At 40.0% G+C, this 11,510-nt stretch overlaps 1 protein-coding gene across 1 annotated transcript; it reads left to right on the top strand.

Annotated features, from left to right (window-relative positions):
- The first annotated feature begins 79 nt into the window (after positions 1 to 79).
- On the top strand, positions 80 to 11,510 carry ZC2HC1B (zinc finger C2HC-type containing 1B). The gene is made up of 8 exons (XM_064510174.1): positions 80 to 1,448; positions 3,927 to 3,991; positions 6,084 to 6,203; positions 7,159 to 7,297; positions 8,789 to 8,919; positions 9,627 to 9,735; positions 10,751 to 10,829; positions 11,324 to 11,510. The coding sequence occupies exons 1-8, from the start codon at positions 1,412 to 1,414 to the stop codon at positions 11,508 to 11,510; spliced, it is 867 nt and encodes a 288-aa protein (XP_064366244.1). The 5' UTR covers positions 80 to 1,411.

Here is an 11,510-nt window from a genome sequence, read left to right on the forward strand (position 1 = left end):
CAGCAGATTTAACCCACTTGGACTCTTCTGTTAAGTTATTTATCTGAGTTTGTACAGAGCAATGTGCCCTCTTGTCTTCCTTCCCCTATGTTGTCACTTAAATATAGTGCCTTGATATAGCAGTCTCACAATTCAAGGAGTTTTCATCCCTTCTTTGTGTTTCTGTAGTCAGTTATTTATTGTTTGGGTGATATTATAAAAGATGTAAAATAGCCTTTTGTGAAGAGTGGTGTATGAAAAGCTATTGCATAGCTGGACAACCCTCTTCTCTAACCTGAGTTTTACCTTTCTTAGTAAAAAAGAGAATTGTTGCAGCAAGTGTTGCAATGGCAGTAGGTAGTGACTATTCATGTTGCCATTGAAGGTAACTTTATTGCAATTACTTGGTCTGAATATTTTATGGCAAAGAATATGTAGTAAACAGCAGCACCAGGGTACAAAAACTAGAAAAATACTATCTGTTGCAGATAGCCATCATCTTGATTTCTCTGAAGTATTATTCCTGAAGTCTTGCATTCAGTTTGGTTTCACTGAAATACAAATTTATGGCCCAGCACAACTGTTGCAAAGACAGCTTTCTGAAAGTGGGCAGAGAGCCAGCATATTAGACTTGGTCTGATCTTAAATTCCCATAGGGTGCATATGAGTAATTCTGATAGTGACCAATCCAAACATATGAATGAAATGAGTAGGATTTATTTTCAATCCATATGAGATCTCTGTATTCATCACACCCTCACCTCTAGGTCTAGGACTATAGCTTGAGCATTCCTCTGCCTTTGAGTGGAAAGTTAACTTTCTCTGGTATAGAACACTAATCAATATATCAGTAGAGTGAATTGACTACTACTAAATTCAAAGTATCTTAAATATTCCTCTCTTTTGTGAATACCCAATAGATACAAGCTATTAGAGGGGCTGATGAGGCCTTTTAATGTACAGAAACAATTCAAAGTATCTGTTTTTTAATGGAGGAAGGCTTTTAGAGCATCCTTGAATTGATGAAGTGAAACAGTTTTGAAGAACAGATGAATGTTTAAGTCCTCAAGTCTCCTGATTTATTGCCAAGAAAACTGATCTGTCAATACAGTATTCACATCTAGACTAAGCCTCCATTTTATCAGAAATGTTCAAAATTCAGCGTTAACCAAATCAATTGAAATTGACTGTTGTATTAGGGGGGGAAAGTTTGGGGCTTTTCATTTAGCTCATGCATATACTAGTTCTCATGTGTTTCATAGGCTGAAGCAGGGTTGGTATATGTCATAATTGTTGATTATTTGCTTACTGATGCATGGTAACTCAAGCTATTCTAAGTTCTCAACTTTTGAGTAACGAAGACACACCACCTAGTATTCATGACTCCTGATAACAGTGCTGAAGAGGAAATTTGAGAAGCCAGTGTGTTGAGATGAGTCAGTTACCAGGAAAGGAGTTAAATGGAACAAGTGAGTAATAGATACTGTTTAGTGTTTTGGGTGGAAAGTAATTTTATGATTTACTTTAAAAAAAAAACAGAAAAAACTTCACTGAAAACAGTACACATGTCCTTAACTCATATGCTTTTGTGTAGGTCTAATGTTAATAATCCCCTGTAGTAGATTGCCCTTTTTCCTGACTTCACATTGCTGATTCAGTGATGCTGTGCTTGTACCTAAATTTCTTTGCCAAAGATAAACTGTATCAGTCCAAACTCTGAGGGGACAGGAGCAGAGTAAACCAGGTGAGAGGCAGAGGAAGACGCTGCAAAGGAAGAGTATAATCGAGACTAAGCATAGATGCACAGAAAGATGTTGCTTGGGAACAAGATGGCAATGAAATTTAAATTGAGATAGTAGAGTCAAAAAGGCTGGAGAATTGTTTTGTTCCTCTATTGTTTTAATTAATGAAGCTCTGTAGTAACTGCTATATGCTTGGGAGTTTGGTAAAATCTTGAGGAAGAGGTAAGAAAAGCAGTCATATATCTGGTTCTGCTTAGCAAACCAAAGATTTCTCTTGTTTCAATAAGGATTTTAGCGTCTTTGGAATTTTTCAGTTCAGTAAAAGCATGGAACTGAGAAAAAACATTCACCCACTTTTTAAAAAAACCCCAGCAGTTTTATCTTCACATTTGATTTGGGATAGTATAACTTGATGGGCATGCATGTGCTGTTCATGTGTGCCTAAATACATCCAGACTTGTAATTTTGTAGGATTTGGGGATTAGATAATAGCTCATAGGCCTTACCACACAGTCTTTTTATTCAGGTATAGAGTCTGGTTCATTATGAGTCACTTCCAAAAACTTCTGAAAATAGTGTTCTGCAAGTCACTTAAAAAAAAACAAAAACAAAAACAAAAACAAAAAAACCCTGTATGTCTTTATGGAAGGTGATAAAGCATTCAGCCATTGGCGGATGGTTAGTCCATGGAGTGGATGATCTATGGACCCTCCTTAAATCGGTCGTCTATTTGTGTGGATGTTTTGTGGTTACAAAGGACAGGACGAAGTTAACCAGGTCTTTCTTCTCAGTTGGTATGTAGTAACACAGGACTAAATTTTACATCTACAAAGTAAGATCTCAGGACACTGTTTAGCTCATCATTGAAATGTTCTGTCTTAAGAATAAAGATCATGACACAGTTAGTGTGATACCTATTTACTTCTGACATAGTAAAGGTTTAGACTATATGATAACTGGGAACCCTAGCTCTGTGACTTACAAACGAAGAAGAATAAACCTGAGTGCAAACAGCCTGCTCTGCCTGTTCAGTCCATCTCCCAGAATTTCCACAAGAGTGCCTTTAGGAATGCTCTTCCGCCAGCCTTCTCTCCCAGTTGTGAGGTCGTGGTGAAACGCCATACCTACGCCTTCATGGAGAAACCAAAGTTGGGTCAGGTTTTGATAACAATGCTCTTTGCTGGTTGAAGCTATGGAATGTAACTGAAGCTACATGCAGCTGTGAGGCTGTATTGCTGAAATTACATATGATATTATTTAAAATATCTAGTTTGTCATAACTAGGGAGGGAACGTGCACACTATGCGTTCTGGGAGACTTAGAGGTTGCCAGCTGGCACTAAGAGTTATTCCTGATTTGTTTTCGTTTACAAAAAATTAGGCGTGATTAGGTCTTAAAATTTTAACCTAAGCTGTTGCTGTTATAGTATACATCCTTACTGACAGAGTAATCAAGGCCTTCTGTAATTATACTTATCCTAAGTTGAACTACAAATTTTATCCTTCCTGGAGCCCACTGTGCATCAGCAAACCTTATGCTTGGTGTTGCTTCTGCTATTTTGTCCCTGCAGCCATAGTTTCTAGGGCTGCTGGGCTCCTGACTCCTGCTATAAAGCTAATCATAAGGACTGTAAAAGTCCAAATGCCTTCACTCACCTGGGATAAAGATGGGAGCCCAAGAGTTTACAGCATGTTTACTCCTTGTGCTGTCAAAGATGGGGAAAAGTAAGTAGGGATACAAACAATAAAAGCTGTCCTCTGGCAGAAGAGGGATGAAGAAGTCTGAGCCTTTCTGTGCAAGTAAAAGAGGCAGAACATGGAAAGAGTGGAAAATGCTGCTAGGTCACCAAAAACTTGCCTTTGAGGGCAAATTGCCTGCTATCCAGAGTTAATATGTTACCCACTTCAGGACTTTTTTTTTTTAAAAAAAAATATGTGGGATGCACATGTGCAGTTAAGGTTGACCAGCAACAATTTCTGAAAAATAAAAGCTCTCAATCATATTAAAAGAAAGTTTGTGCTTCACAGTAGCAAGAAAAATAGAGCAAGCAGTTTGCAAAAGGGACCCCTGCCATGTGGTCGCAGAGGTCCCTTTCTCACAACAAAACAATTGGTTTCAGCAAGCAGGGCCTGATCTGCACTTCGATTCTACTGTAGTCAAGAAGGTCTGTGTAACGGAGACTTTGCTGTTTTGAATTTTATACAGCTGCTGGAAGCCAGGATTTGGTTCCTTGTGAAATCTGTGGAAGACATTTTGCACAAGATGTTCTGGTAAAACAAAAGGTTTTTTTCTCTCTCTCTCTCCCCCTCTCTTGGGAATGTGGATGTGTTTAGCTGAAAGGGATGGTAAGCACAGGGGAAGGAGGAGGTGGCTGATAAGTGGAGAAATGGGTCAAACACATGTTTAAAGCAGCAAATTACCTAAAAAATGCTTTCATGAGTAGACTGGATTAAAGATTTGGTAAACATTCATAAAAATATTTTGACTAAATTTAAAGTCTTGCGTGATCTTAATTTACCTGCTTGCACCAAAACTGTTGTTTACTGTATATCCTTTTAAAATAACATATTTTCTGTTGGTGAGACATAAGTTACTAGCTTGAAGCTTCCTTTGTGTTCTAGGTTTCTAGATAGAATTTGTCATTTTGGGCTTCCTGGGAGAAATAGACCAATAAACCAGGTGATACACACTTCCTTTGACATCATAGTGCTGGCACCAGGCTCTATTCCAAAGCTTGCTTAAGCGAATAAAAAGATTCTTATTGACCTCACTGATCCTTAGACTACAAATAAATGGGGGGCTTCACAAGTTGCTTAAAACAACTTAACTGCAGGGTTTTTCTAAATGGGGGGGGGGGTCTGCACACACTCCTCCCCCTCTTAAGGTTTGCATTAGTGGTCTTGTGGCAATGCAGTAAATCAGATCAGCCCTGCAATACTACTGAAAAGTGCCATATGGCATGGAGGGGGACAAAAGCAAAACTAAGTAACTGTGAGTGCTGAGACAAAGGTGGAGCTATCCCCTTTCAGTAGTTCCACCTGTGGTGTCTTAAATCAGACATATGAAGAACATGATAGTTTAATCTAGTATTTTTGTTGAAGAAGACAACTATTTATGATTTGTTTTTTGGGGGGGGGGGGAAGTTTCTTGGCATTATGACTAGCATGAGGATTAAGTCCATAATGACTCTCAGTGCCTGACTGACATGGGACTGGCATGCTCAAGACAGCAGTATCTGCTGCCCCCTTTGTCCAGTGGATGAATCCTTTCAACTTTGCTGTCAAAAAATGTTCAGGAACACATGATAAGGACTTCAAGCACATGAGTAGCAAGGTTCAAAGAGAAATGAGAATTTAGAAATATATGTTATGATGAAAGCATGCTCAGCTGAGCCGTAACTGAAATGCTTTGCTCAGGCAGCTGCTTAAGTGTGGGGAAGAGAGTGGTGGGGGAGTGGACGGCACAGCAAATTCAACAAGAAGAATGAGATGTGTAACTGAGAACTGGGGCAGGGGTAAGCGAAGGACGATAGGAGTGGGGTCTTTAATTTACTACCTGAAGATGGGCTCAAATAGGTGCAATCCGCATCACAAGAGAAAGGATGTGCTCTGCGTTCTTCACAAAGAGAAAATTGGCCATGCTACTGCAGAAGAGTGAGGTTAATGCTAAGAATCTGTGCTACTGCTGAATCTTAAAGCCTTCTTTGCGGCAAGGTATGACTCTTCCCCAAATTTGGCACTGGATATCCATCTACCTAAATTTTCCTTTTGCTTTCAGCTGTATGCAGTATTCTTACTTTTCATTCTGAATTGTCAGGTCACTGTGTGCTGTTAAAGCAGCAGCTCCATTTCATCCTGAGACTGTCACTATTTTAGTGGTGTTGATGGGATGAATGGTGCTGCTGTTTGTCAGAGGATTCCTGAGTCTGGAATACTTATCTAAACTCAAAGAACTAATAATGTAAATATCAGCTCTTTGAACAGGATCAGTCTGCTCTCCCTCTTAACCAAGAAAGAAAGAAAACTGATTGAGGTGGGGAGAGTCCAATGGGACTGATTTCTTTTCACAGTCTCAATCTGTTATTCTCTGCAAATAGTTATTTGTGCTGTCCTCCAGCATGTCTCTGAACAGTGGAAACTGGAAATGGGTTCTAGTTCTTTTTTTCTCAAACTGGAGCTGTGCTTGGACAGCTTTTAAAAGTTTTGTTGAACTCCTTTAGGAGCAAAACTGAACCAAAAAAAAAACCAAACCCCACTTCAGTCCCCGAAAAGAAACAGAAGTAATTTTAAAGCCTTCGTAAAGAAATGCCATTAATAGAGCATGACTTCAGCCCATAAATGATTATTTTTCCTTGCAACCCAGCTGAGGCATGGTCCAATATGCAAGAAAGTCTTTAACAAGAAGCGCAAGCCCTTCAATTCTTTGAAACAGAGACTGCAGGGAACAGAAATTACCACTGTGAAAATGCAGCCTCCACAAAAGGTATAGTTAAAATTTAAGCTTATGTATTACCTCGATCTGAAGTCTTTCATTCACTAACACTACTGTATCCTTCAGAGACAAAGCATGGATGTTGTGGATGAGTCTCACATACATGCTTGACTCAGTGCCAAATTCTCTTTCCTCCCCTTCTCTGTGCTGCTAGTATTTGAGAGTATTTCTCAGTTTGGAAGCCAAAGTAGTAAGTACTATGACTACTATGAGCACACAAATGTTTCTGTTCTAGAAAATGTTCATTTACATATTTTAAAGACTATGCAAGTCTCTGGCAGATTCCTCTTTGCTGAAATCTGAGAGACAGCATGATCCAAGCTGGTTTGGTGTAAGAATGTCCCAGCTTAAATCTGAGAGCTATCAGTGGCCCCAGATCTTCTACAGGTGAAGTTACAGAGATTAACTGCTATTGAAATCAAGGGTTTAAAAATGTATTTAAATTTAATTTATTTACAGAGCTGTAGGGGAGGAGGCTTAAGGTCTTACTGTAACAAGGTTTTCTTCATGCATAGTTGGAGAAGGAGGTGAATACACATGTACATTTATGTGTATAATTTGACCCAGAGATGCCAAACCACTGCTGATGTGATATCCATGCAGGCTGCCATCGTAAAATGTCTTGAAAGGCAGCTGGAGGAGGAGACAGAAGTGCATAAAGGTTGAAAATAAAAGTGAGGAAAGGCTGAAAATAAAAGTAAGGAACTAAAGAGTGGAGCAGAAGGGAAGGCATTGGTTATATTACCTTTTCCATTTCCTTTTAAGCACCCTGTGTCAAAGGGCTACATCAGCTTTCCTAAGCCTTTCAGAAAAGCTGGTTTCTGTTTGTAACATTTTTTCCTCCCTCTTGAAATTTCATTTACTGGAAGAACCCTCACTCTAACACTTTTCTCTGTCCTTTGCAAGGAGGAAACATAATTTGTATCTTCCTTTAATGCCTTTACAGAACCAACTGGAGAGGAAATCTAACTGGAGACAGTATCATGAGGAGTTTATTAATGCTATTCAATCAGCCAAGCAAGTCACAAAAGCTATGAAAGAGGGTCATCCTCTTCCTCCTCCTCCCCCCCCAAGTATTAATCCAGGTTTGTGGTCTCGTTTCTCATATTATTGATCTAGTACCCATCTTTAGTAAAATAGTGAACTCTCATTATTCACAGCTGGGCTTCAGTTTTGCACCCACCTGCACAACCCAATGTGAACATCAACTAACTCCCTCCATACTCTCTATTTTTCAGCTGTATTTCTTGGATTAAATTGAGTAGGAGTGCAGTGAAGAGGTGGCAGGGGGAAGGAGAAAACTAATTGCGCAGTTTAAGTTTAAAGGCAGAAAGCCTTGGGTCTGGTATTCAACAGTGTTTTGAGAGGGGAGCTGGGATGCCTGTGCCCTAGCACAGATTGTACCACAGCATAACAAGGGTGAAATGTATCCCCTGACCATTCCAAACAACTACAGCGCACAAAGGCTTCCCCACACCCATGCGGTAGCCATTTCACTGCCCACTTCTGACCCCAAGTGTGCAGTTAGGGGAAGTTATTTAGAAAAAGACGGGTCTATTTTACTACTAATACCAGGTGTGGTCTCTACACTGAGCTCACTGTGCTAGAAGTTATGAATCCAAAAAGATATGTATGCAGCAAATATTTCTCACGATTTAGGAAATGTGGGAACAATCTTGGAAAGGGTCTCAGTGGAGTCATAAAGGCAAAGGAGGTAGGATTCTCTTGGCTCATTTACAGAGCAAGAATTCATGACTGATACCAAAACCAGCTGTGATGACTCCAGTCTTTCCCCTCTTCCCCATGACAGCAATGCAATATAAGCATCAAGACACGTTTCCCTTCCTTGATCGGGGTCAAGCTCCTTTCTGAATTTCTACAGTTGAATTCTTTAATTACTGTGTTGCTTCTTGTATGACTCTCCCAGCTCTAACTTGTACATAACTCTCCTGACTTTACAGTACTGGTTTCCACCCAGAAACCCTGCTCTGTGATGTGCCTCAGCCGGCTGGGTGCAGCTTCTTAAGCAGTATTTTGCCAGTGTCAAAAGGAAATGGATTTAGTGAAAACAAATAACAATCTTAATTGCCAGTCTTCAAAAGCAGTCTTAAAAACATTGGTTTTGACTACTCAAGGGAAACTTCCTTTTAAATATTGCTTTTCCTGCCCATTTGTTCAAGCGTGCATGGGGGGGGGGGGGGGGGGCGCGGCAGGGAGGGTTGGGGAAGGGGGTAAGACAAAGATAGTATCTTCTGCCTTTATTAATGCCCAGGAATGTACTTCTGAAAGCAGTTGTTTGCGGCATTAATACCTTGAGCACATATTCTTGGATTCCAAGTGCTTTTCCAGAGGAGGTTTTTGTAATTCTCCTAAGTTTACAATTTGGCATACTGAAGCAGCAGGAACTAATGTGATCTCACCAGGATCACCCACTGATAAGCCAGGTTTGGAACTGCATCTGGAGTGTCAAGGCACAGCACTCCTCCCACCAACCTGCAGTACTGCCAGTGAAGAAGGGCAACTCTTCTCTAGTAGCGTATGAACTGTGACACAGCTTGTTCCTTTCTTGTGATCAGACTATATTCAGTGTCCATACTGCTTGAGAAGATTTAATGAGGCTGCAGCACAGAGGCACATGAAGTTTTGTGAAGAACAAGCTGCTCGCCATGCCTTTGCAGCAGGCTCAAAGATCACCAGACAGGCTCCAGTAAGCAAACACATGCATGTATTTTCTAGAAGACAGATTTTTTCCAGTGTTTTGTGGTCACTGAAGACCTATACTCAAATATTCCAGGGAAGCTGGGAAAACCTTAAGACGAAGTACAAAGTGAATATCAGAGAGGAGTTCCCTGAAAGCAGAACCTTTTGTCTGGTACAAAAAAATGACAGAATATAATAGTATGAAAAAGTTAGAAAATAATTTAGGTTCTTCTATGACCAGATACCAGGGAAACAGTTGTAAGGAGGCAGAAATCTGGGCAGTTTTTGCAAAATCTAGAGAAAGCTCTTCCTGTTCATGAAGGTTTTTCAGCTGTTCCCTGAAAACTAATAGCTGATTTACTCCCTGGATGGTAGACATAAGTGCAAAGGGCTGAGCTCCTTGGAGAGCCAGAAAAGTGGAGCTAATCAGTAGTGTCTTAATGTAAGCTTCTATTTTATTATAGCAAAAAAATTATAAAGTAAACCATTACATTAAGAGAGTGGTGATCTGGGGGGAAAAAAAAGTTTGAAAAGCTTGTTGTTACACTTTTATCTATTTTAGTAGGAGAGTTAGCTTCCTAGTGGGAGGCGGGCACACCCGATTTCTGGCCCTTCCTGGTGCTGCTTCATCATTGATTTGGAGAGCTGTCATCAGTCTCCAGAAACTCTTTGCTAGAGCTGAGCGTGCATTGTGCTGTCTTATTCTCTTACTAGGGCAAGCAGTCAGTGACTCAGAAAAAAACCCCAACCTTAGCAGGTTCTGTGTTATCATTGCTTCAGAAGAGAGCACAAGAAGCTGCCAATAAAAATGAGTCTAGGCCAGGTAAGGAGTAGCAGTTGGCCGTATTTAAATTTGTCTGATAATAAACTGATACATTTGAGGTGGGGAAAGCATTTTTTTAAACAGAACTTGGACTTTGAAATCCAGTTTTCTGATAGGAGAATTAAGTGTTTTTTTGTTTGTTTGTTTGTTTTAAGAATTCGAGGCCTTGATATGAAATCCTAGACTCATTTCCCTACAATATGTGTTAGAAATGAGAATGGTCAAAAATTTCCAAGTGGATGTTGTTGGTACTGAAAGGCTTTACAAGTCCTTATCCTGATCCATTATGTTGCATGCATACACATAGAGTTTAATCTAGATTCTAAGAAGGGATATCTTAACCTGTTCAGATAGAGGTTGTCAATCAGAAGTTCCTATATAAACCTAAAATACGAGACATAGCTGCCATGAAGTCTCCGTGTCTGGTTTGCTCTATCTCACAGACGATTCTCTAACTTTTAGTCTTCCTCATTACAATTTATTCTGTCTCCTTTACCTTTTCATATAATTGGGCTTGAAATCCATTTAGACAAAGCATCAAGCTTTCTGAGATAAGTTGTTCACTTGAACATGAACATAAGCTGGCCGTGAAGATTTCCATGCAAAACAGAAGTAACTAGAATTACAGCAATCAAGACTTTTTTATTCCAGTGACAAGGTGGGAGATGAGAAATTAGTGCTGCTCTGTATTTATATGTTGTTGGTTTGATATGACTTTCTACCTGTTGATTCAGCCTTATAATTGATAACACAAACCACATTCCCTAAAACGGTTCCCTCTAAATAGGATTCTATATGTTTGCTAGCATCCATTGCTACCAATAACTGTAACCAGTACTCAGTTTATGTTTAAAAGTTTTTTTTAAGCTATTTTAATGGCTTTTTATAGTTAAACATGTGCATGATAATACATACCACTCTGTTACTTAGTGAATCAATATCTTTTTTTATATGTTGAATTCACTTACGTAGTAACCTTTTATGGCCAATACAATTTTTAAATAATTATTTGCAGAGGCCTCTCCTGGAATGCTGCAAAAAAACAAGAAATCATTGGCTGTATCTGCTGGAAAAAAGTGCTCAGGACATCTTGGGTAAGGAATACTCTTTATTTCAACAGAATAACATAAAAGGACCCCATCTGCTTCTGTATATATGCAATATCCTGTTCCTGTGTTTATGGTATCGACATTTTTGTGGTAATTAAAGCAATTGATTGCACTGAAAAGTTCTTGCAAATCTCATGCCCCCATTACAGGCTGTTGAGAAAAGTTCTTTTGGTGCTAAATGCTCTTTGGCTTGGGAAACTCCATCTCAAGTAGGCAGTGCCTGTGTTCTTGCAATAACAGCTATCTCAAGAGTATTTGGTTCTTGACAATGCAAACCTCTCCAGCAGGCCTCGTGCGCTCCTACTGTGCTCATGTCCAGCTGAGGAAGATGTCAGCATCCATCCAGCAATCACTATGTGAGGGTGACAATGTGGAGGTTCTTCCTTCTCCTCACTGTTTACTTCCCCAGACCATGGTGGTTTGATGCTTCTGCTCTTCAGGCCCTGCAATTAGAAGTTTTTCTATCTTGGGCCATGCAGAGCCATGTCAGAGCAGCAACAAGGGCCTCCAGCCCCTGCCAAAGATAGTTGTATTGCTGTGCTACGAGGGGATGGCTTGGATGATCAGCTTCTTGCACCCCTGCCAGAAGCTGACCACAGCAGAAAATCAGATCCCGACAGGGAATGTGGCCAAGGCAGTTTCCCTGTAGCTGATAGGATATTTTGA

The sequence above is a fragment of the Dromaius novaehollandiae genome, chromosome 3 (assembly GCF_036370855.1).
Source record: "Dromaius novaehollandiae isolate bDroNov1 chromosome 3, bDroNov1.hap1, whole genome shotgun sequence".
Lineage (NCBI taxonomy): Eukaryota > Metazoa > Chordata > Aves > Casuariiformes > Dromaiidae > Dromaius > Dromaius novaehollandiae.

Coding starts and splice junctions, on each gene's coding strand:
- ZC2HC1B (XM_064510174.1), top strand. CDS start 1,412: ATGAGTCAGTTACCAGGAAAGGAGTTAAATGGAACAA. Junction 3,992..6,083: donor ATTTTGCACAAGATGTTCTG/GTAAAACAAAAG, acceptor CTTGCAACCCAG/CTGAGGCATGGTCCAATATG. Junction 7,298..8,788: donor CCCCCCAAGTATTAATCCAG/GTTTGTGGTCTC, acceptor TCTTGTGATCAG/ACTATATTCAGTGTCCATAC.